Source organism: Aptenodytes patagonicus, chromosome Z, assembly GCF_965638725.1.
Source record: "Aptenodytes patagonicus chromosome Z, bAptPat1.pri.cur, whole genome shotgun sequence".
In the NCBI taxonomy this organism is placed as follows: Eukaryota; Metazoa; Chordata; class Aves; order Sphenisciformes; family Spheniscidae; genus Aptenodytes; species Aptenodytes patagonicus.
Genome location: NC_134982.1, coordinates 70452261 through 70478094, shown reverse-complemented (window position 1 = coordinate 70478094; position 25834 = coordinate 70452261). Strand labels below are relative to the sequence as shown.

Here is a 25834-nt window from a genome sequence, read left to right as displayed (position 1 = left end):
TTTACCACCTGACTGCTAATTTCAACCAGTGTCTTCATTGAACACTACCTGTCTCATAGATGACTGGTTGTAGGTACAGCACAAGTTCCGACTTAGCACTGTACTACCAGGATAGCACAAGCAAAGCTGAAATAACACTCAAACCACTAAATATAACCTTGAAACTTGATCTAAGAGACTAAAGCCAGTTAGGTCACACTTCAAGATTGGAAAACTTTTTTTTTCCCTGCAGAAAGCTATTTCTGCATTTGAGAACTCCAACAATGGCATTAAAACAGCTCCATGTGATTTGAATAATAGCAAGTATCAACTAGGACATAAAATAAAAATCAAACCAAATATTGATTTTAGCTCTGGTATATTTAGTAACAACCAAACTACCCATCATACTTTAAAAAAATATTTTAATACACTTATTAACTTAATACTTCAAGTGTCATTGCATTTTTCATTTTCACTAAGAATTTAAACCCTTTAAAACAAGAGTTGCAGTGCAATTCCAATAAAAAGAAGGGCAGGGACAGCAGAATATTCTTTTCCTTTAAAAAACATCAGATACAAAATACAGAGTGTTAATTCAGAGAGGCTGTAACTGCAACTGTTAAAGGCTGTGATCCATGCAATGCAGAATTCAAGTATGCACAAAGAAGCAAATCTGCTATGAACTTTTTTGATATGCCTGCTGTCTGCTCATATTTTTCCCCAAGAGCTTAGAGTATGGTCATTTGCATCTTTGCTTCATAACAACGCCTCACAACTTTCTCAGAAAGAAAGTCTGTGACTCACCCCAGTGATAAACCGTATCTGATGAGTATCTGACTCTTATGAGGAGCGGCTGAGGGAACTGGGGTTGTTTAGCCTGGAGAAAAGGAGGCTGAGGGGAGACCTCATCGCTCTCTACAACTCCCTGCAAGGAGGTTGTAGCGAGGTGGGTGTCGCTCTCTTCTCCCAAGTAACTAGCAATAGGACGAGAGGAAATGGCCTCCAGTTGCGCCAGGGGAGGTTTAGATTGGATGTAAGGAAAAATTTCTTTACTGAAAGAGTGGTGAAACATTGGAACAGGCTGCCCAGGGAAGTGGTGGAGTCCCCATCCCTGGAGGTATTTAAAAGACGAGTAGATGAGGCACTTAGGGACATGGTTTAGTGGACATGGTGGTGTTGGGCCGACGGTTGGACTCGATGATCTTAGAGGTCTTTTCCAACCTCAATGATTCTACGATTCTATGATTCTATGATAGTTCACTTTTGCAAAGTCTTAAACCCTCTATATAGGTGCACACTGCAAGGGAGTGAAGGTACACAGTACCCTGTTAACAATTAGCATCTGGAAGATCGATTCTTGAACTTTCAGGGCTATCATGTTTTTATCCATGTTCATGTACAGAGGACTCCAGATTAACATCACCACACTTACCTTTGCTCCTACAACTATAAAATTTTGTACAAAACAAAACATTATAAAATCCAGAAAATTGTTATGGGCAAATTAAGTTCCAACAAAATCACAGGTAGATGTGATTTACACCTAGTCCTACGGGTGTAATAATCTTCTATAGTAAGAGCAGATTTGTTTGTAAACAGCAAAAGTTTTTTCATTTCCTGTGGTACACAAATACATTTTAATATCTTAGTGAAATCTAAAGTAATAGTAAAGTAAATCCAAAGTAAAGTAATAAACAGTTTTTTAATGGATTTTTTTAATACTTATTAAATATCAGTCATAATTTTCTTACGAATTTCTTATGAAATTATGACCATTTTGGGAAAACACATTTCACTTAAAATCACAGAACCAAAGAAGAAAGCTTAAGAAGAATATTAATTCTAATTGCACTTTTTCAGAATACCAATTCTAAGCATGTAAACCATGAACAGTCTCTCTCTGCCTGCCATTTTGTCATTAATATCATTCCACCCTTAAAAAGCAATTCATAGTCTTTAACGAAGAAATACTATTATGTTCTATCATTGTTCTAGAAAAAAATACGTATCCAGACAGATGCATAGGGATAAGTATAAGTATCAACCACAGTGGGAACGATGAGAATATCCAGCAAATGTTTAATATTTCAGTTTTGTATACTGAAGCTCACCTTTATCACCATTTAGTGGTACTATCTCAAAAAGTGAAAAACGTTTCATGAAGCATAGTCAATACTACTGCTCACTTTCCCAAGAGTTTCTTGGCATAGTATCTTACATTACTTTCATTACATTACTTTTACTTGTACTACCACTTCAAATTCTTTTTCAGTTCCGTTTTGCATTAGGCAGGATTTAGGACTTTTAAAAGAATAATTTGTATGTTAAACGATACATAATTTTTCTGTCCATTATTTTAATTAAGCTAACGTTTTAACAGCCTCAGGGATACTAATTACATTTTACACTCCACTACAACACCTACAAAAATTTAGGCAGGTCAAATGCCAAACTACAGATGTATTTAGTCCACATCCCTTTGACTTTCAGTAAATGCTCAGACCATATGAGCATTTATATAGCTAGGTTCAATCCAGTTAGTACTTAACAGCATTGGCTTAAGCCACTGTTTACCAGGATCATAACCACACTTATACAGAACATGCTGGGACCACACACTGCTGTGGTAAGATTGCTACCGAGATTTATATAAGACAGACTAGTTTAAACAAATTGTTTCAAAACTATCTCAAGCACATATGCACAATCAGGAAAACAACCCTCTCAAGTGTAACGCAGATACAATTTTAAGACTCAAAGTGTCAACACTTGAAAATGGAATTAAACACTGGAGTCTCTTCAGACTTGAAGGGTGCATCATTTCCAATATTCGACTATTTTCTCATCTAGCACTGCAATACTTGTCTTTTCTCTCTGGAGAAGAGAAGGCTCAGGGGGGACTTCATCACAGTCTTCCAGTACTTAAAAGGGCAGCTACAAAGAGGACAGAGGCTCTCTCTTCACAAGGAGCCACATGAAGAGGACAAGGGGCAACAGGTACAAGTTGCACTGGGAGGGGTTTCATCTCAACATAAGAAAACTTTCACAGTGAGAACAATCACTGGAACAACCTCCCCAGGGACATGGTGGAGTCCCCATCACTGGAGGTTTTCAAGATGTGACCAGCGAAGGTGCTAGATAATCTCATCCAGGCTTCCTTTCCCACAAAAGGGTGGACCAGATGATCTCTCAAGGTCCCTTCCAACCTAGGCCATTCTATGATTCTATGATTCTGGTCTGTCAGATTTTTGCAGGGGTCCCATGTGAAAGAAAAAAACCAGGGCATGAAGAAGTGGTCCCACATGGAGAACTGAAGAAGTTAATTATAAAACATAAGAAAAAGTCTGAAAGGAACATAATAAATTCTCAAATGTATGGCAAGGCCTGCGTATTAGAGAGCTGGTAGTTTTCAGAGTCTCTATGGACCTTCTGAATAATTATCTTTTATGATGCTTAAAATTTCACCCATGGATTCTTTAATTCTTGCCAAAAGATCAAATCACTCAGATAACCCAAAAGGCCTAATAGAACATTATGTACTTCTGAAAAAAAAACAAAAACTTCAAAGCATTTGGATTTTGAAAATAAAAGATTTTTAAAGAATTTATTTTTAACATTGAGTTCTTCCATAATGATAATGTACAGACCAGATTAATAACTTCAATTCTGTCCTCTCAGACACTTGCTACAATCAGAAATAGGTGAGGCAGAATTTGGATGACTAGTAAATCAGCAGGGTATATTTTTTTCATAGATATGTTTCTTGTCAGGTGTTTCTGACAGGCACCTCAGGTGATGTTCTAGTTACATGAGTGTGACCAAATTAATTTATTTGTAATACAGAAGGTTAAGTAAGAAGAGAACTTATCCTAAAGTTATTATTAATTTTCTGCACCTTATTTACTCAATGCTATGCTTGGCAGGTTAAAACAAATATTTTAGTTTTACACATAATACAGATTCTTTTTATTCCCCTGCATTTACATTATGAATATATAAAATTTTGTTGCTTGGAACAGTGCAGTTTTGAGCTTAAAGAACTTTTCAACTGTTGGACAAAACTGGATCAACTATCTCTCTTTTCATTTTTTACTACTCAATGAATTTTGCTGGTTTATGCATGACTGACTATCTTCTTTACACTCATTTAAATAAAAATATGGTTCACAGGCAAAATGGAACTGTAACACAGGGGAAAAAAATTCCAGCATGAAGTTGTTTAAAGAAGGTATCTGGAAAATACTTTATTTCCAGTATCTTTCCTGTACGGAAATAGGAGTTCACCCCATGTTACTTAATTCCCTTGGTTATTCACAAGAGTTATCTATTGTAATCAACCATTGTTTCACTAGCTGGTTAGCTCCTGATTTATTTTTCTCAGCAATAATGTGCAAGGGTGAAGCAGAGAGAAATAAGTGTTAATAAGGAATAAAGTGAAATGACACAAACATCATTACCAAAAAATCCAGGTACCATAGTAAAATTATATGCAAAGTATTAGCTTTTTTCTAAATAAAAAAATACTGTCAATTTCTTTCAGGTTCAGCTATTTTTATTTCAACAGGTCATTAGAATCTAAATTTAGTTTATACTTTAACAACTGATTAGAGAAAAATCAAATTTTATAGTTTACAATACAGGATAAGAAATAGGTTCTACCACAGCAATGATTATTAGGAAATAGCAGTAATCTAAGCTGAGTAATTAACAGCCCAGAAGCTACTCTCAACACCATAATGAAAGAGAATTCGAAGATGATGCTATCTATAAGAAGAGACAAATCACAAAATGGATTATCTACACAGTCCTCTCTCGTATCATAACGCTCCTACTGATCTGATCTGCCAAAACCACTGACTATGGGCAGACAGAGGTAGTAGTTAAGTACCATAAAGCAGCAATCACCTGGAATATGCTCAAATAACTGATCTTTCAAAAAATCAAAATCCATCAAAATCCAGTCTAATGATCAGCAGAAAAAATACCCTAAAATAATGATCAGGTTTCAGCTTTATAGAGAAAGGTGGCAGGAACTTCAAACAAGTTGAATTACACACAACAGAAGTAAATAACTTAAGTCAGTTTTAAAATGACTGGACAAAACCCCACCTTTAGAAAACGTGCAATACACTTCTGTTTGTTCCAGGTTTTGCACAGACTACCTGTCTTACACGTACCCACTGAGAGGAAGTTCTGTCAGCAGCAAGTACATAAGAGAAGGGAAGCAAAAAAGAAGGCCATCTAGAACACCTAAGCTACTCCCCAAGTTAATTTTCAAGAAAGGGACACTAAGCACAGCACAAATTAATAGAAAAGGGCAGTTGTGGAATAGTGGGCTGGAGTTTAGCTGCAACCATTGGATCTTATCTTTGAAGATATTAATCCATTCTCCCAGCCAAAAAAAAAAAAAAAAGTTTTTCAAATTTTAAAAGGAACAGACAAGAATGACAACTGATTTTTTTCCTTAACCTACCTCTCCCTCCAAGTGATTAGGAAAAAGCATTTTCTTTTACTTTTTCTAACTCAGGAATACACTCTGCAATTCAGACTAGCCAATTTACAGAATTTGTGATTTTTTACTTTTGCTGGCAAATTTGGTAGGGCCCAACTAAAAAGATTATGAATGGAAACACTTTCTCACTTGAAGGCAAGTCATGTATCCATGGTCAGGTACCTCAATGTATGACAAATGTTCTGCAGAATTTGAAATGGATTGCAGTGACATAAATTCCATAAAATCTATTCATAAAGTTGCAGTTAAACTGAAATACATTAAAATGAATCCCAAAAGTTCCTAGATGTAAATTCCATCTCTTTCACCATCTTCCTCTGAAGGCCAAACTAATTTGACTAAAACCTAGAATCTACTCTTCCATTTCACTTACAACAATATAATCTAATTGCTATACAATAGTAAAAGCCTAAAAGCAACTCCCAGATCTGATATAAAACAGATTTCATGCCCTAAAGCAAATTACTTATAAGACTTACAGTAGCTCTTTTTTTGAATTAGCAGCCTGTTGACTAACAGTACTCCATTTAAACTATTGTAACATCATAGTCATAAGGCTTTGGTTTTTAAGTTTGCAAATTGCCACCTCCTCTCCGCTCCTAAAGGGGTAGTCAACTTTTCACTCATCAAAAGGTGATCCAACGATGAAGAGAATTTTTTCCATTAGTAAAACTGTTAGTATTAATACTTTTTCTACAATGTACTTTCAATAATGCCCCTGAATGAAAATTTTTATTTTTTTTCATTTGTCAACAAATGACACCTGGACAAATAATCCTAGCCTTACGGAAATACTTAATAAATAGAAACAAAATCCTTGTTTATACCACCCAGTGGACAGGTTTTTTTATACATGTTGAAAATCATCCCTCTAAGACTCACTATTATTACAATACTTGGGTAGAAATATCTTACAGACATCACGTCATCTACAAGAACCCAAGCGATCAGGACAAAATTCTGTCCCATTTTGATCTGTAGCAAAACTGCTCCTATATGTGATTTTGGACAGCCAAATCGAGCTAGCTGATGGAAACAAATATTTTGGAACACTTACATATTTGTGAATTCACACCAAAAGCCTGCAGTCCCCAGAAGTTTCAAAAAAGCACAATAAATGAGGAACTGCAAACTAGTTATAAACTAGAACAAAGACTGGAGTTAAGACAGCTACTTACACAAGAGCTGTGTTCATTGCATTTGACAGTTTAAGGAGGTGCACATCTTTTCTTTCAAAAGGGCCAGAGGCCCTTCACCCCTCCAAGAGCTGTGTACTCTGCCACACCCCAGCTCCCTACCAGTATGACCGTAGGGGAACTGGTCAGGAGCAAAATCCAGAATCTCACTGTAAGAACCAACACAGGGGGAAACCTAAAGCAATGGCAGCACTAAACTTTAGACAGCAATTTGACTTCCGAATGAATTCAAACTTATGGTATTACAGACAACTTCCAGCCATGGAAGAAATGTAATGGTTTGAACAGTTTTTCCATGCTCCATTGACAAGCATATGACAAAACTACAAAAACAAAAAGTTACATTTCCTTTCAAAGACTTAGAAAGAATCCAACAAGTAATATTTTCCAACTTCTGGATTTAGAAGAAGTTGGTTATGAATGATGCACAATGCAGATACAAAACTGCAGTGTGCGAAATCAGAGCCCTTCCTAGAAAATCTGTAATTTGAGCATTTAACTCAGACACACCATTGTAGTACATAAAGAAATATCGCCTGGTGTGCTTATATGACATAAATATAAATGAGTTCAATCTAATAACAGGAGAAAAACTTACTCAATAACAGCAACTGAGTCACACGAGATTAACTTTTACTTTCAAAATATATTCAAGACTCCTGTGCAAAAGCCACACTCAATTACTGACTAAAAAATTCCTTGAAAAGTAGTGTCATACCATTCACAATGTAGCAACAGGAACCTATGTCCACTAATGTTATTAACATTGTATTACAATCTAGGGTATTTTCATTAGGGCAGGGACAGCTGTAATAATTGTATAATCACAGTTTAAGCCTTATTGGCAGTTCAGGTGGGTGGGTGTTGATGTTCCTAAGTGTGTGGGGGGTGGAAACAAAATCAACCAAAAAAAAACCAACAAAACCCCCAAACCACATGTGCCAATATTTGTTCTGCTTAGATTCTAAGGAACATTTGCCAAAAGTCAGGAAGTTTTTAATATGGCGGAGAACAAATATGTGGGAAAGAGTGTGACACTTTCATAAGAGGCTACAAAATTCTACTTTCAGCTTTCCTATTACTGCAACGCAAAATACTTATGCAGGGGGAAAAAATGCTTATTTCATTGTATATGTTCTAACATCTTAGGCAATAGGCAAAAACTTTCTACACAAACCAGTTTTCAATTTTGCAAAACAATGATTCACTATGAAGTTAGATGCATTAACTCAAAACAAGCAAAAACAAATTTCAAGTGTCAAAGTGAACCCCCCCAAATATTTAGCCTGGAGAAAAGGAGGCTCAGGGGAGACCTCATCGCTCTCTACAACTCCCTGAAAGGAGGTTGTAGCGAGGTGGGTGTCGCTCTCTTCTCCCAAGTAACTAGCAATAGGACGAGAGGAAATGGCCTCAAGTTGCGGCAGGGGAGGTTTAGATTGGATGTAAGGAAAAATTTCTTTACTGAAAGAGTGGTGAAACATTGGAACAGGCTGCCCAGGGAAGTGGTGGAGTCCCCATCCCTGGAGGTATTTAAAAGACGAGTAGATGAGGCACTCAGGGACATGGTTTAGTGGACATGGTGGTGTTGGGTCGACAGTTGGACTTGATGATCTTAGAGGTCTTTTCCAACCTCAATGATTCTATGATTTATAGTCATCTTTCTCACAATCTTGCAGATTGTTTTATTTAACTGTTCAAGTTTTCCTTATCTTGTCAGCTGGTTACAGCTGAGAAGGAAAAAAAGATTTCCATGATTTTCATCCTCACAAAAACACTCCCTTCTTGCTGGTCAGAAAGCAAGCCTCTGTTAGACATACTTAAAATTTTTATTTTATATATTACAACTCACCTGCTTGGGAAGCCGGAAGAGAGAATTTTTGTAAAATATATCTTTAGCCTGACTCCATGTTCCATCAATGATGATCATAACAGATGGGCTAGAAGACATCACAGCAACTTCTTCCAAATTGGTTGCTTCAGCTCCAGGATACAAAATCAGAGTATTGGGATTTCTGCACACAGTTGCTAATTCAGGATACCTTCAATACACAGACACACAAAATGAGAATAGTTATTAAAAGTTTTCACGACAAATACATACTTCCAGATATTGCAAGTTAGTAACTCCCACTCATCTTCTCCAAATTTTACTTCAGTTTCAAAAAAAGTTCATTGCTCAGCTACCACTTTCTCTTTCCAACACCTCAAAAGTTGTTGGTTCTCCCTCAGCTCCTAAGGCAGTGCTGTGGTTTTACCCAGCAGGCAGCTAAACACCACACTCACTACTCACTCACACATCAGCTACTCACTCACTCCCCACCCTTCAGCGGGATGGGGGAGAGAATCAGAAAAAAAGAAGTAAAATTCATGGGTTGAGATAAAGACAGCTTAATAGGACAGAAAAGGAAGGGAAAATAATAATAATAACGATAAAAGAATATACAAAATAAGTGATGCACAATGCAATCACTCACCACCCACCAACCGAGGCCCAGCCAGTCCCCAAGCAGCGGTCACCCCTCCACCGGCCACCCCCCCCCAGTTTATATACTGAGCATGACATCACATGGTATGGAATGTCCCTTTGGCCAGTTTGGGTCAGCTGTCCTGGCTGTGCCCCCTCCCAGATTCTCACTGGCAGGGCATGAGAAGCTGGAAAGTCCTTGACTAGTGTAAGCACTACTCAGCAACAACTAAAACATCGGTGTGTTATCAACATTATTCTCATCCTAAATCCAAAACACAGCACTGTACCAGCTACTAGGAAGAAAATTAACTCTATCCCAGACAAGGAGGAGGAAAAAAACACCCACAAAAGTAATCAGTGAAAGCTTGATAAAGCAATATATCAAGAATATAACAGACTGCATAACACCAGGGAGGCAGAGAAGGAGCTAGATAGCTGGTTCCAAGCGCAGTCTGCAGTGGACCTGCAGCCCACAGCCAAACAGCCAAAAACTCCCCCACCGGCACACGCAGAAGGGAGCTGGGAGGCCAATAATGCAGAAGAATGGACGGTTGCAAAGGCAAGGACCAGCAGGAGGAAGAGACTTCCCCCGAAGCCTGAGGTGCCCTTGCAGAACTGCTTCACTGCTCTGCAGGCTGAAGAGGAAAGTCTTGTCACACCAGGAGAAGCGATGAGGCTGAGTAATGCAGCCCCATCTGCCCCCCGTATAACAACCAGCGCCACTAAGAAAAGGCGGCGGGTGATAGCAGTAGGCGACTCTCTTCTGAGAGGTGCAGAGGCACCCGTTTGCCAACCGGACGCACTCTCTAGAGAGGTGAGCTGCTTACCGGGGGCTCGCATCAGGGATGTCACCGAGAGGCTACCAAGCATCGTACAGTCCATTGACTATTAACCGCTGCTGCTGTTTCACATGGGCACCAGTGACACAGCCAGGAGCAGTCTGAGGACTGTCAAGAAGGACTATCTGTCTTACAGAGCCCTGGGAGCGGCGGTAAGGGACTCAGGAGCGCAGGTAGTTTTTTCATCAATCCTGTCAGTCAAAGGGAAGGGGTTTGAAAGGGCCAGTTGAATCTGGCGAGTCAACAAATGGTTACGGGACTGGGGCCACAGCCAGGGGTTTGGCTACTTAGACCACGGGACTCGCTTTGGGAAACCTGGTCTATTGGGGGCTGACGGGGTCCATCTGTCAGAGAAGGGGAAGAGCATCTTCAGCCATAGGCTCGCCAAGCTGGTGAAGAGGGCTTTAAACTAGAGATGCTGGGGGAGGGGAACCTCAATCCATCCCAATCCTATCAGTTTGATGCCAGGGTCAGCAATAGATGCCCAGAGCCTGGAGGAGGAACACAGGTCAGCAGGAGAGCACCTGAAGGGCAACACAAAGGAACTCCAGCCAGTAAGACAGCTTCATCGGGGGCCCAACTTCAATGCCTCTATGCAAACACACGTAGCAAGGGGAATAAACAAGAGGAGTTAGAGACGTGCACACGCCTGCAGGGCTACGACCTTATTGGCATCACGGAGACGTGGTGGGATGGCTCTTATGATTGGAGTGTTGGGATGGAGGGATACAGGCTCTTCAGGAAGGACAGGCAGGGGAGACGAGGAGGGGGTGTTGCCCTCTATGTCAATGACCAGCTGGAGTGCATGGAGCTCTGCTTGGGGATGGATGAGGAGCTGACCAAGAGCTTATGGCTCAGAATTAAAGGGAAGGCAGGGGCAGGTGACATTACAGTGGGGGTCTGCTACAGGCCACCTGACCAGGAAGACAGTGTGGATGTGGCCCTCTATAGACAGATAGGAGCAGCCTCATGCTCACAAGCCCTGGTCCTCATGGGGGACTTCAACCACCCCGACATCTGTTGGAGGGACAACATGGCAGGGCATAAGCAATCCAGGAGGCTCCTGGAATGTGTCGATGATAACTTCCTTCTCCAAGTGGTAGAGGATCCAACAAGGAGAGGTGCTATGCTGGACCTTGTTCTCACACACAAGGAGGGGCTGGTGGGGAATGTGAAGCTCAAGGGCAGCCTGGGCTACAGTGACCACAAAACGGTGGAGTTCAAGATCCTGAGGGCACCAAGGAGGGTGCACAGCAAGCTCACTACCCTGGCCTTCAGGAGAACAGACTTTGGCCTCTTCAGGGACCTGCTTGGTAGAGTGCCATGGGACAAAGCCCTGGAGGGAAGAGGGGCCCAAGAAAGCTGGGTAATATTCAAGGATCACCTCCTTCAAGCTCAGGAGCGATGCATCCCAGCAAAGAGGAAGTCAGGCAAAAACACCAGGAGGCCTGCATGGATGAACAAGGAGCTCCTGGACAAACTCAAACACAAAAAGGAAGCCTACAGAGGGTGGCAGCAAGGACAGGTAGCCTGGGAGGAATACAGAGAAATTGTCCAAGCAGCCAGGCAGCCAATCGTATCCTGGGCTGCATCAAAAGAAGCGTGGCCAGCAGGTCGAGGGAGGTGATTCTGCCCCTCTACTCTGCTCTGGTGAGACCCCACCTGGAGTACTGCATCCAGCTCTGGAGCCCTCAGCATAAGAAAGACACAGACCTGTTGGAGCGGGTCCAGAAGAGGGCCACAAAAATGATGAGGGGGATGGAACACCTCTCCTATGAAGAAAGGCTGAGAGAGTTGGGGTTGTTCAGTCTGGAGAAGAGAAGGCTTTGGGGAGACCTTATTGCAGCCTATCAGTACTTAAAGGGGGCTTATAAAAAAGATGGCGGCAAACTTTTTAGCAGGGCCTGTTGCGACTGGACAAGGGGGAATGGCTTTAAACTAAAGGGGGGTAGATTTAGACTAGATATAAGGAAGAAATAAAAAATGCTGAGGGTCGTGAAAGGCTGGAACAGGTTGCCCAGAGAGGTGGTGGGTGCCCTGTCCCTGGAAACATTCAAGGTCAGGTTGGACGGGGCTCTGAGCAACCTGATCTAGTTGAAGATGTCCCTGCCCACAGCAGGGGGGTTGGACTAGATGACCTTTAGAGGTCCCTTCCAACGCAAACTATTCTATGATTCTATGAAGAATATTTTCTGATGCTTTAATCATTAAGTCTCTAATGTCTATTTGAACCAAAGATGTTTTGAACTGTTTACCAAAGTTTAAAATACGTATTCTAGCAAAATTTGTTCAAGCACTTGGCACAAAAGTACTACAATCATCCCATTTTGAACCTTGTATATATAAAGAACACCAGCAGTTCATGGTCCACATCTACAGGACATTTCTGAAAATTTTACCATCTCAATTTATCTTTTTTTTTTTTTTAGATTACTACTTCTACAGTTACAGTCCCCAAACTTGTACATTCTCTTCTTCCTTCCTGTTGACTTCTACATTTGGCAATGGTACCAGAGGAATAACTACTGTCTATTAAGTGTTCATTTAATGTACACGGAAATTCCTGAAGTTTTTTGTGGGACACCACTGTAAGTTAGTTTATAAAAAAAAAAAAATCTATGAAAGGCATTGTCATTTAAGTAGTATTCGAAGCCTCAGAAACGACCTAGTCAAGTAGGCTGGTAAGGGAGAATCTAAGAAAAAGCTGGCCTTCTAACAGACTGCATTACTTGTCTTGAATAAATTTCAGCAGTATCATCATGTAGTCTTCAGAATTGCCTCAATCAGAAAGCAGGAAGAAATACAAAGCAAGGGCTGACTGTCTGAAGCACATAACAAAGAATAAGAAATTAATTCTGCATAGTACTTCAGAGATTATAAAGAGTAACTGATGTGGTAGGAGGAGAAGAGCAATATGTAATTGAAACAGTGTGTGACTATTTGAGCTCTGAAGTGGAAAGGGAAGGCAATACAGCTTATCAGAGAAAATAAGGTGTATCAGAATGAGGTTAACAATAGCCAGCACACAAAGTGGGTTCTCCATGCTACTTATCAAGAACCACTAGGTGCAAGAGCATGGACACAGACACAGGCAGGATGTAGATATGTAAATTCACACAGAGAAATTCCTAATGCCACTGTGACCCCACAGCTTTTAAGCCCCAGAAGTTGGGCATCTCCACCACTCCTCCAAAAACCAAGCAAGAATCTCCTCTCTTAAGGGGGGCGGGGGGGGAAGGTTAGGGAAAAAAGAAATGGTTAATAATGGGTTTTGAGTTGATATATACTAGGTGTACTTCAAATTTGTGCACTCCATTATCACTCTCTGGGGATATATGTGAAAACACAATTTTATCAGTGTTAGGTTCAGCAGAATTGCAGTGCCTAAGACATTGAGATCCTGAGCTTAAAACTCATATAGGACCATGTGGGAAATACCTGAAATGAAAGAGGAACTGAATTCAGTGTACCAATAAGCCCAGAGTTAGTATTCCAATATTTGACCAACCTCGCCCCCCCAAGCAAAGAATCCAGACTGATTCAACACTATGTGGTTCATTACTGTCAATGTTATTTACTAAAAAAAGAGTAATGATCTTTCCTTCCAAAATGAACAGTAAAAGAAGTGTAAATAGAGACAGGAGACCTGTAAGATAAATCTGTGGCAAACAGAAGTACACAGAAACTTCTCTGCCCACTATTTTTTTAAACCTTACTTACATTACGGTAATTTGGTATCACTTTAGTTTAACCAAGAATCATGCTACACAAAATCAAAAGCAAGGAGGTATCTCACTACAGGCTACCTAGCACTCAAGGTTTAAGTCTAGAAAATCAGCCATTGTTTTCAGATGTTTGTCTTGAGAACCCAACTCCTTGAAGAGCAAAGTATCCTAATTCTGGGATAACAGAGCTTTCAAATCATTAACATCTCTTCGATGATTAAAAAAAAAAAAAAAAAAAAAAAAATCAATTCTTAGAACTAATCCAAAACCATAATGATTACGAAGCACTACAAGTTCATATTATGAACACTACAACTGAAGTCGTAGTCTTCGAAATACAATTCAGTTGAAAACAATGGTTTTCAATGCATACTTATCCAAGAATTCCAGTTGTTTCAGTTTACAACAGTTTGTATGCAAAAAGCAAAAGCAGGGGGGAGGTTCAAATGAATTTTGTAAATTGGTCCCACAAATTTAACCTAGGATTTGAGTGTTGATTATGCGTACACTGCCGTAAGGACTCATACACTTTACAAACCAGTAGGAGTTGCTGCTATCTTCAGAGAGTTTACTATCCATAGACTTAACCCTAGACTGACACTGAACACATGCAGAGAGCTGTTTAGTATTCCTTCCTTTCATAGGAACAGGTTCTCAGAAATATATGCTGCACAACCCCTTCTAGGTTATGGTTCACACTGACAGTCACAGTCCACATTAGTAGGTTTATTAAAAACATGTGTCTTCCATTCATAAAACATGTTTGTTCGTCCTTCCTTAGAACACCACAGGAGGAATGAGCTAAACATAAACACCTATTGAGTTGCTTAGAATGGGATATAGTTTGTATAAAACAAGTTCAAAAATTTTTTGTATGTATGTCTATACAGGTACATCCTGTTAATTCCACTGCAGGTTTTGTATTTGCTGGGTTTTAAGGCTTTGTTCCCTGTTAGTTGTTGCTGATACATAGTGCAATTAGACTTTTTCTACTCACATACTACCACCATTAAAAATTTGTCCCCCAAAACAGTTTTTATGTACATCCTTCAGCTGCATTTAATTAGATCTGTGAAAGAAATGAAAAGTCTCAGTAAAAGACTGAATTTGTATCCGGTAAGTAAAAATCAATCTGTTAACTGAACAAATTGATATGGCATTCAAAAGGCAAGTACGTATTAACAATATCATTTTGCACAGCCACTTAGCAAGAATATGCTTCGACATGCTTGCTTTGGGTAAACACTGTAATACAGTGTATTTAATCACACACTACTTCTGAAATACTGCTATAGGGCAGGATTTTCTCTATAAGAGTCAGATGTTTTTAAAGGAAACTTACAGGAAACAATCGTGAAAAATTAGCCATTTCACCATAATGCTGATATAGAACTGTTGCCTGCTGAGCTCTTTTGAAAACCTGATCCACACCCTACAGTACAACTTTTTTTTCCATATAAGCTTTCACTTGTATGCTTAAGCTAACTACAGCATATAAGTAAAAGGACTGGGAATTAGATTTCATCTTCACAGAGCTTTACTTCTAAAAGTAAGTGCATATAATCCTACTATAAAAAAACATTCAAACAATGTTAATATTGATTTTTTTTTAATACCAATAATTTATTCCATTGTTTAAGTACAAGAGTGATTTGAGACAAATAGTATGGCTTATTAAAAATACAGGAGACAATTTCATTAAGGCTGATGTTTGTATTCATGACGACTCATAAAATATTAAAGGATATACACCAGTTTTGAAACTCTCCTCAGAGCCACAGCAGAAGCTCCTTGCTCAGTCCTGTGCTACCAAGGAAAATGTATTTGTGCTTTTTACCCCTGCCTAAATTTCCCCTGCAAAACAAGGGTGGAGTCAAAAACTCGGTACCAAGTGAGTTGGCAGTCCAGACTGCCTTGTTTAGAATGACTAGACAGAAATTTCAGGCCACACACTAGATCACTGCACTGGGAGGTAGATAAGCAACTTCTTAGCAAGACACGTCTCTGATCCCAAGTCCTCCAAATTGCTAAAAGCTGAGAGAGAATTTGGGTAAGTCTCACCAGGCTTGTAGCCACTCTTCTGTGAGCTCTTTATTCTTTGGGGTGGTTTTTGTTTGTTTCTTTCTTTTAAACTCAAGCTGCTTTTATTTAAAATCAGGAACACAATTCTGTAGTCCAGCTAGACTTGTATATGTGGGGAAATTAAACCCAACAGAAGCAGAGGTAAGTTAGGAGCAGAAGGCTGAGTTAGGATAAGCACAAGGATAAGCTAGGATCACAAACAAGAGCAGTCACACCAGAATAAGCTAGTCCAAGTTACCCAAGGAACAGTTGATTATGATGGAAGAATTTCACACAGCAGCTGCCCACAGTCAGAAACATGGTCTTCTTGCTTTTCTTGCCACCTTGTGACATACAGCAGTACACAGTTTCACAGCATTTGTGACTTTGAACATGGCAAAATACAACACGCCTGTCATCAAGACATGTAGCTTTGGCAGTGCAGATGCAGAATGAGGGGGGATGTTTGTGCTGGGGGCAGCAGTTGCTGTAGACAAGCTAGCTGGACCGCATGCCTCACAACAAAGCTTTGTTTATGAAACATCTCCGCAAATGAGTTTGCCCGCTCATTTATAACAACCTGCATTCAGGAACAATTCAGTGAAAGAAGGTCCTCCTTTAATTGTATCTCTTCTCACCAGTGTTCAGAGCATCGACATTTCCTGCCATCTTTGAAACCTGTACCTCGTCTGCAAATGCTTGAACGTGACTATGGCCCGATACCAGCAGACATATCAAAGACAAATGTCAGGGCTGGGCATAGTAAAGGGACACAGCAGTAAGCCCAAGAGGCTAAACTGGGAGGGGAAGAAGAAGGTGAAGAGCAGTGTGTTTGCTGATCAGTGTTGGAGACTACTTTGAGTTACAACTTATTCCACATCATAGTCCTAGATCTTTACATAGCACTTTTGTAGAAGCCTTTCTTAGTGTGAAGCATGACTAACTTCAGAGAATTAACGGGCACTTTAATTTTACTTTCCATTTCAGTCAGAACAGACATGCTGATGGCAGACTCTTTGAAGCCACAAATTTCAAGAGGAGACTAAGAAGCTGAATTTCTAAACAACAAGTACTTTTCTTCCTACAGATCAGAGGTTTGAAAGAATTCACAACTCTCTCAGTCAGGGCAAAAAAGATAGATAACATTGCTACATATGGAAAAAATCTCTTAAACAGTCTGTTCCTCCTAGGCCTTTCTCAAAGATGCTGCAGAAGAATGGTATAAAGTCCCAACTGAGTGACAATGAGAACTTACTTCTTAATTTAGGTACTGTACTTTAGTGTATTACCAGACTTAGTAGGCTTTAGTATTACTTTGTTTTGCATGCTACTTCACAAACAACTTTCCTCATTAAAGAAGTGGACCAGGTAAAGAATTTCAAATACAAAATTGTTCTATGTTAACTTAATAGCCATGAAGACAATCAATTAAGCAAATCCTTTTATTTTGTCACACATATTCATGCACCATTAACAGCAGTTATCAAAAGCTTCCTGTAGATTTGTTATGATTAGGACTTCGAAGTCATGAATCGCAATCCTTAAGTAAAAATCTCAAAAGAATATATTATAGTGACTCTCTGATGAAGTTACGAATATACACAATTCACTCATGCATACATAACAAGGAAAAAAGATGTGCAGCTCTGTAACATTCCACCCTAGCCAAGGCAATCGTTTAACTGAGAGCTTAATTGTCATTGGGGGTGGGGTGGGGGAGGAAGAATACAGCTTAATTTTTCCTTTCAGAAATACTACAATTGTAACAGTTTATAACAGTTTTCAGTTGATGTTACCTGAAAGGGCCTGATAATGAACATAGCTTGGTTGCCTGTAAGGCATGATTTAGGTTTGTGAATTACTGTAAAGTGAGTATTAAGCAATGTAATTATAAAAATGTGATTTAAGTGATAGAAGTGACACTTGGTGGGAACTAGAGGGACTTTAAATTCATGTGTGTTGGACGTTAATAGAAAAAGAGCTTGCTTGAAAAACACACTCAGGTAAAAAGAGGTGTTACTTTCTCTGAAGCCTGAAAGGCAGAGCAAGATCTATTCTTTTCTCTGTGGGTCTCTAAGTAATAACTAAGGAGGAAAAGAACAAAGTGGAGGCATATTAAGGATCAGATGACTTGCAGTTTTCTTTTTTAACCATTTCTAGGTTGCTAAAAACTAGCAAAAACTCTCCAACAAGCTTTCCAAACAAAGACAACAGAATTGTAAAAACAAAAAGTTGTTCACAGAATTGGTGAACAACACTAAGAATAAGTATGAAAGGACAAAAAAAAAAAAAAAAAAAAAAAGTTACTATTTCCACAGAAGAAAGAAGTACAAATTAAGGGGACAAAGTGCAAAGGATGAAGAAGAAACGCAATGAGAACTTTTGCCAAATCCTGAACACCTCACTGATGTTATAAACCATATGAAATATAAGAAGTATAAGCAAACATGAATATAGATACAACAGAGACTCACTAAGATACTAAGGATGGTTATAAACCATGAACCACCCACACTGGTCTGCAACCCAGAGGAAAAACTAGTAATAAAATAAGGAATAAGGAAAACCTCATAAATTGAATTTCACAGTTGACCTTTTCAATGGAATAATATGGGCAACACAACCAGCATCAACAAACAGTCAGCTCTTACATTAGAATATAGGCCACCTCAGAAAGTACTCTACTGCAGTTAAAACACAGTGTCCTTACACACACACACACACACAAAAAAACCCCAAAACAAAACACACCACAAACGTACAGGTGTGAACTAGCTGGAGAAGGTCTACTGACAAGAACAGCAAGAGGGACAGAAGTCTTCACAGAGAAACTGGCTAAACTAAGGTTGTAAGTTTTAGAGAAAAGAAGTCCAAAGGGAAACCTAGTTAATAGTCTTCAAAACCACAAGAGGAAGGAAATAACCTATTCCCCATGTCCACAGAGGACAAGAAAAGAAATAGTAAGTATAACTGCAGCAATAAAGTTTCAAACTAAACAGGGACAAAACCTCACAAGCTTTCTAATGGTAATAAGTTCACATGTTTAAAACAGACCCACTGAGAATTCTGCAGAGTCTCCTGACATGGTATTAATATCATGCTTACATGCAGCTGATCTTACTTTCATAGGGGAGTAACAGTGGCACCTTGAGGATCTTTCTATCCCTACTTCTCCAACTATGCTGATATTGAGATAGACAGACAGACAGACAGACAGATAGATAGATAGATAGATATGTAATGAATATCAAATGCCAACACTGGTCTTTAGCTGATCTTATTCTTAAACGTAATGATTTCAAGTAACGGAACTATGCTGAAGGAATATCCTCTATATAGACATGATGATGTTTCCAGTGTTCTCACACATGTACTTAATAACACATGATTTTCCTATGAACATTCATTCCTGGTGCAGTACCTGCTGTATTTGTATATATTACTAGCTTTGAGTTTTCATTAGCAGTTTGTAGACTTTAGAAAATGCTGGAATTCCCAAGAAAAATCAATTTCTGTCATTTGCAGTTGCAGTATTCCACTTCAACCCAGGTAACATTTTATTGCAATAATTAAAAATAAGAACAATCTGAAGATAATAATTTTCTCTTTCTATAAATGCATCAATATAAAATTTCTTATCTGTTAGCCATCTTTCCATGACCGACAGCTGATATAAAGCTCAAAAAGATGATGCGATTTAAAAGATATGTTTTAAGGTGCAACTATGGTCTTGAACTCTGTAAGAGAAATACTTGCAATACTTGTTTCTCATACAAACCACTGTTCAGGCTTAGTTTTGGTATGTGGCAGGCATTGCAGGACTATATAATCCATTTTGTCTGACAACAATCTCCGCTAAGCAGAACTATTCAGATCTTTCATTCATGCCTGAATTGTATCCAACCACTTTGTCATAACAGATTTATATCTTCTCATGATTGTACTTAAGACAAGTAGCATTTCATTATTTCTGGGATGCATGCTCTTGAGATGTGTAATTTAAACACTATCTTACCTCATTATAATCCAGTTTTTGTATCATAAACATTTTTATTACACATCTATACTCAGTTTCTCTCAAACTCTCTAAGTGGTTTTAATTCAACAGGGATCTATTAAACTTTGCCAGTGAGAAAGGCAGGTGTTCAGATTTTAAAAATCCAACATTGCCATTTAGTAGCAAACAGTACTAACATTATAGAACAGATGCTAATTTATTATCTGTGGAAAACCATCAGGTTAATGGGAACTTCTCAGCTCTTCTCATCATTTTTACTATTTCACCTCAGTCATAAGCAGGTGTCTTTGTCTCCCTCAATACTCCCGCTTGGAAGATTGTGAGAATACTGATCCCCATAATTCCCATAAGGTAATAAAATGAATAAAAATAAAGGCATCTATCATCTCCACACTCAGAAATTGTCCCTTAGGATCAGGACTGAAGCATAAGAGATACACAGCAAGAGAAAAAATGATGTTTTCGTATTAGATACTCTACTTTTTTGCAGATAAATGACATTTAGTCTCTAATACAATCTGGATTTTTTTTCCTTCCCTTTTAAACAGATCAATTGTATAAACAAATTATCTTTGGTCGAAAGATCAAATCATGAGAATTATTTTTAAGGTTTGGAAACCTGTAATTTTACAACTAAATATTTTACCATTTACTAGGGAAAAAGGTCATAAATACAGCTTATTAAATAACCCTTTTTAATCTATGAAAACCTGTATATAAAATACTTCATTAGCAAAAACTCTGGTAAGTTTCCCAGTGAAAAACCACCATTACAAATGCCTCCAAATAACATTAGCTTTTACAGCATAAACATGTAAATAAAACAGAGGTGAGTTTGGCTGTCCCGGGACCCTAGTACATGATACCAACTTTCTTATTACTGTCACAAGTGGAGCTGGCCTGCCACATTTAATAAACTAGAATAAAAAGGAGTAACGGGTAATAATGGGTTGTTCTTATTGTGTCTTCTATTATTCCAATTTCAATTTACTTCTCCTTTCTTATGTACTGTGCTTAAACTAAAACAAAAATAGAACATAAGCTAGTAATAAAAGGAAAACTACTTCCTGTCTGTACTATTAGAATACTAACGGGTTTTTCTAGAAAAATGGTTTTCAACCAACCTCAACATTTAAAAACCTGACTCTTCTAACTAATATGCCAACATCATATTTGGTAACATGGGCAGATTAGTTTTGAAAATTAATGCAATAGGAGCCAAAGTTACAGTCCTGTCAAGAAATGAAAAGCAGAGCCATTATCTTGGCAAGTTTTTGTGTTGTTAGTGGACCTCAATACCAATTCCCTCAAATATTTAATGACTTCCTCGATGAAAAAAGTTTATTGCAAACCTCTCCCTCCCCCCACCAAAAAAATTAAAAAAAAAAAAAAAAAAAAGCCAAAAACCAACCCAACAACAACAACAGATTATTATGCACTAAAACACAGGTCTCCACGTTCTACTGAAGAACACTTTTTTCATTTATACTGCATTCAGTAACCTCTTCCTATTTACTGCTCATACAATGTAAAACTTACCATAACATTTTATGGCTTGTCTAGCATCATGGAAAAAAGTAAGAAAACCAATATACACTGTTCTTACGAAGAAAATAAATATTCTTTCTACAGAAAAGCAGGAGCAACCATTTGGTTAAGTTATACCCAGCCTTTTTAAGCAATTAATTGCAGAGAAACCTAGACAGCAGTACTTAGCAATGCCTAGAAGCCATACTCATAGGCTAAACCACTTCCCCTCTACATAACAAAGACACCCAGACTAAGAAGTCTAATCCTCTCTCAAGCAGCATGTAGGACTTGTACAGAAAGGCGGCCAGAGAAACTGCAGTAATTATAACAGACTTTTATAGATTTTTTTACTGAGTCTTAAGATGCCCTTTATGTAACACAAGCTAGCCACCCACTAACATCTCTACATATCTTAAAACCTTAATATCAATAACGATTTCTTTTTCCCCCCGCTAAGTCTGTAAAACTTCAATTAAACATTTGTTTCCTATAATATCTGTATTGCATTATCTGTAACTTGTTTTCTGTAATTTAATATGTTAACCACATATATTCTAAAAGCCAGTACTTCTCCAAAGTGCTTGTTCTGAAGAGAAGGGGGACAAAATTGAAATAGAAGCCAGGAAAATTATGAAGAATTTTTGAAGTGTCACCACCAGAGACAAAAATAATCTTCCACTCCTCCTAGTAGAGAAGAAATTCTCCAAACATACCCTAAGCCCAAGCAGGAGGAGGGAGGGGAAGGAATTTCTAAAGCTACAGTCCCAGAATAGTAGGAAAAGGTCATACCATACCTTAATTTTAGCTCAAGGTATAACAAGAAAACAAAGCAGAGAATCGTACAGAGAAAAGACTTCAGAACAAAGCTTCTAAATACAACAAAAATATCCAAGCAAATTAGAAACTGAAGCCCAGGAAATAAAGCATGTATTTGAAATGGCAGCAGCAATTACTATATCTAGAAATGCCACATCCCTTTAAAATAAATGACATCCATTACCATTTCTCTAAAAAAATTGTGAGTTTTGCTTCAAGAAAGTAGTGCACCTGTTTCTCATCTGTAACTTGGGCTAATGCAATTAATTTCACTATTAACATGAAGTATTCACAATAAATGATTTCCAAGTGAAACAAAGAGAATAAATTACTAATGCCAAATAACTTCTACTTTTTACTCGATGTGAAAAAAGAAAAAAATTGAGTGCAAATTTTGGCACTAATTCACAAAGCTGTTGCTGAGATAGGCCCAGAGGCATCATCCTGCTAAGGCAAATCCAGACCACCATGTTGTTCTTACACAGCTGGTGAACCGTGGCCGCTGGTCACTACATTCACTTGCACAGTTCTTTCCCTGCACAAAGCAACGGTATGCATTTGAAAACAAAAAGCCCATAATATCAAATCTTTCTCTTCCACTACTGTGAGGCATAACCTTTAAGAACAGAAACATTAGCAGAAGGATCATATGCTGTGTTGGGTTCATGTGGCAAGGTTTTGGTAGGGAGGGAGCTGCAGGAATGTCCCCTGTGGATATGCCCTGAAAGGAGCTGCAAGGACCCACGCTGGAGCAGCGGAATAGAATGAGGAGGAAGGAGTAGCAGAGAGGAACTGGTATGGACCGACCACAAAGCTGAAGGCTGCAATATTCAAAGAAAAAATAGAGAAAATGTTATCCAAATTATATTGAGGAATCTGACATTTGATATGGTAAAGTACAGTTTCAGATGTAAATGAGCACATGTTCAGTTAGTCAGCATTAATTACTTTCATACACAGAACAAACAAAAGCTGTGACAGGCTGATCTCTGGCTGCATCTACTCATTGTTGATTGAGATAATGAATAAAAAGGCACAAATATAGTTTAATAAACATAAAGAAACTGAAGCACACAAAAAAAACTTACAAGAAAGTTACCTGAATAAAGAACCATACCTTGTAAATAGTTTTAAATTATTTGGTAAGTGGTAAGACTCAATTAGTTGATATTTGATACAGTAAGAATATTTTTATTTGTGAACAAGCACTAGAAAAGTGCCATACCTGCAGTATGTAATTACCACAAACAACTTTATAAAATTAACAGAAATAAGTTGCATTTTATTACTTCAAAACTGGTTGAAGTTACAAATTTTCAAGTGCCCCAATTAACTTCTCAGCTAAACTACCAAACTGTAGGAGAGCTGGCAACTATACTGTACAGAGTACAGTATTTGGAGATTTGTGTAGCTTGATTTCAGAGAGCAATGCAAATAAACTTGTAATTGCTTCCCCGCTGTCCTAAATAAGACTGGTGGATGCAGAGATATTTGCATCTGTTTTCCTATTAGTGATCATTCATTAGAGTATATAATTTTATCATAGTGCACAGAATTAGCAAACTACAGTAGTGTGAATATTTGCAAAGAGGGAAGGTTTGAGAATAAGATTACCTTGTCAGGAAAAAAAAAAACTAAAAAAGAAAAAAAAAAAAAAAAGGCAAAACCACCCCTCCGAAACTGTCACAAAGTATAAAATGAAACTTAAAAGCAATAGTGACAAAGTTGTTTATATAACTATGATATCAAATTACAATAATGCAAATTTTTGACATGTTAGGCTTTAAATACAGTTTCTATCTCAGTTCAATATATGCCAGAAATTCCTGTTGAGTGGAACAAAGAGTATTATTATTCAAAAACAATTGCCTGCAAAAAGCTTATTAGTAGCCTAAAAAGAACATGAATCCCAAAAGTTATATTTTATTCATGAATATGAGACTATAGTTGTTTTTCCCCTAGTATTTCCATAGTGAATCGCAAACCTACTGCTCAAAGAATGTACTGCAATTGTTAGATACGGTCCTATGAATGATGCTAGGAAAAGACATTAGCACACTTCCTCCTCCCCATTCCCCTTTTTTGAAGTATCATCTCTTTATAAAGAGTATCGTAATAGACATCCTTCAAATGTAAATGCTTCTGTAACTGCAGTTTCAGAAAACCATACTGCACACTGTATGTCCACCTGTATAAACCGCACCTTAACTCTGTATTCAGGAAAGAATAATTACCTAGGCAAACTGATACAACAGATGCCCTAGCTACCCCTCTGTCCTCCCCCGCACTTTTACTTTTTTAATTGCCCTTGCTCACTGTATCATGTGTACTAAAAATAACATTCCATTTTCAGTGCAGGGCTTGAAATTTAGGTCATGTGAAGCAAACTTGCTGAATATATTTCACTGGCCAGACTTTTGGATTTGATCTTCCTTTCAAGTGTGCCATTATCTTGACCAAATGGGCATCTTGGTTCCCCTTTATCGCCTTAATCATTGCTACCATGCAACTTTCATAATCCACTGGGAGTTCAGTAAACTTTCTTTCCTGGAGTACTCGCAGTGCAAACGTAACACCCAACAAACAGGCTCTGCCAAAACGGGTTGCATACACTTAAACTTACTGATGGCAATGCCCAGAGTCAGAACTTCAGGATCTAGATGAAACATTTAATGCATAAGTTAGCCCTCTCTTATAGGGTACTTAACAAAAAGTTCAATGAAATATTTTCCAAGTGTCATCATTTGAATACAATTCATTATTAAATAGTTCTATGTAAAAGCACAAATTTAGCTGGTGCAGTAGAAGGAGGAAGAAAAGGATAGACATTCAGTGTTCCCATGCCAAAAGGATCATGACCACATTTGATTCAGGCTGTGTCTGCTCCTGCGTATGTAATCACACACTAATGTGCTTAGAAAGCCTCAAACGTGTGATATACTAAAAATACTACCCACTACATTAGCATAACAAATATATACATAATACTACAACTGCATATGCATTAGAATTTGTACCTGCAACTTACATTAATTTGCATTATTCAAGCACTGAAGACCCTCACTTTTTGAGGCCAGACGTCAGTTCACTGAGGAATTGTAAAAATAAAACAAAACTATCTAGTCCCTATCAAGTAATTAACAAACTAGATGTAAAACAGATTAAGTAAAGGAACAAGAAACCTATAATAAGAATAATGGGGACCATAAACCTCAAGTATATCGGGAGCCTGACTCATGATTCTGCATGCACATACTAAAATTTATGGCAAATTGAGGTTTTTTGACAGATAAAACAGAGACTAATTACCTCTACAAGTGTTTCCAGGACAATCAACCAAGCCTGAACAGACACATGGAACAAATTCAACCAACAATCAAAAAGAAAAAAACATCTTTGAGTAACAGGAGGTAAAAGTACACATTTCAAGAGTGAGTGGGATGACAAGACACCAGGCAAAGAAAAGCTCTGAAAACGACCTATTTATTTTCAGTCTGATGACAAGAGATAGCATCCTGACTTGTCAAACAATCAGGACAAAGCAGTTCAATAAGCTGAGAAAACAGTTGTTCAGTAGGATTTCGGATGGACCTTCATGGGAAAAGACTGTTATGCTTATCAAGGCCAAAGAAAAGCATGCTATAATATTTGAAACAGATCAAAGTCAAGACAAGAATTGTAAGCTCAA

General features: G+C 38.2%; 1 protein-coding gene across 2 annotated transcripts in view; it reads right to left on the bottom strand.

Annotated features, from left to right (window-relative positions):
* The window catches only part of DTWD2 (DTW motif tRNA-uridine aminocarboxypropyltransferase 2), a 97995-nt gene that overhangs the window by 28395 nt on the left and 43766 nt on the right, over positions 1-25834 (bottom strand). For both annotated transcript variants that reach the window (XM_076362667.1, XM_076362669.1), the window contains one exon: positions 8540-8729. In XM_076362667.1, the coding sequence (XP_076218782.1) occupies positions 8540-8729 (190 nt within the window). The remainder of the gene's footprint in view (positions 1-8539; positions 8730-25834) is intronic.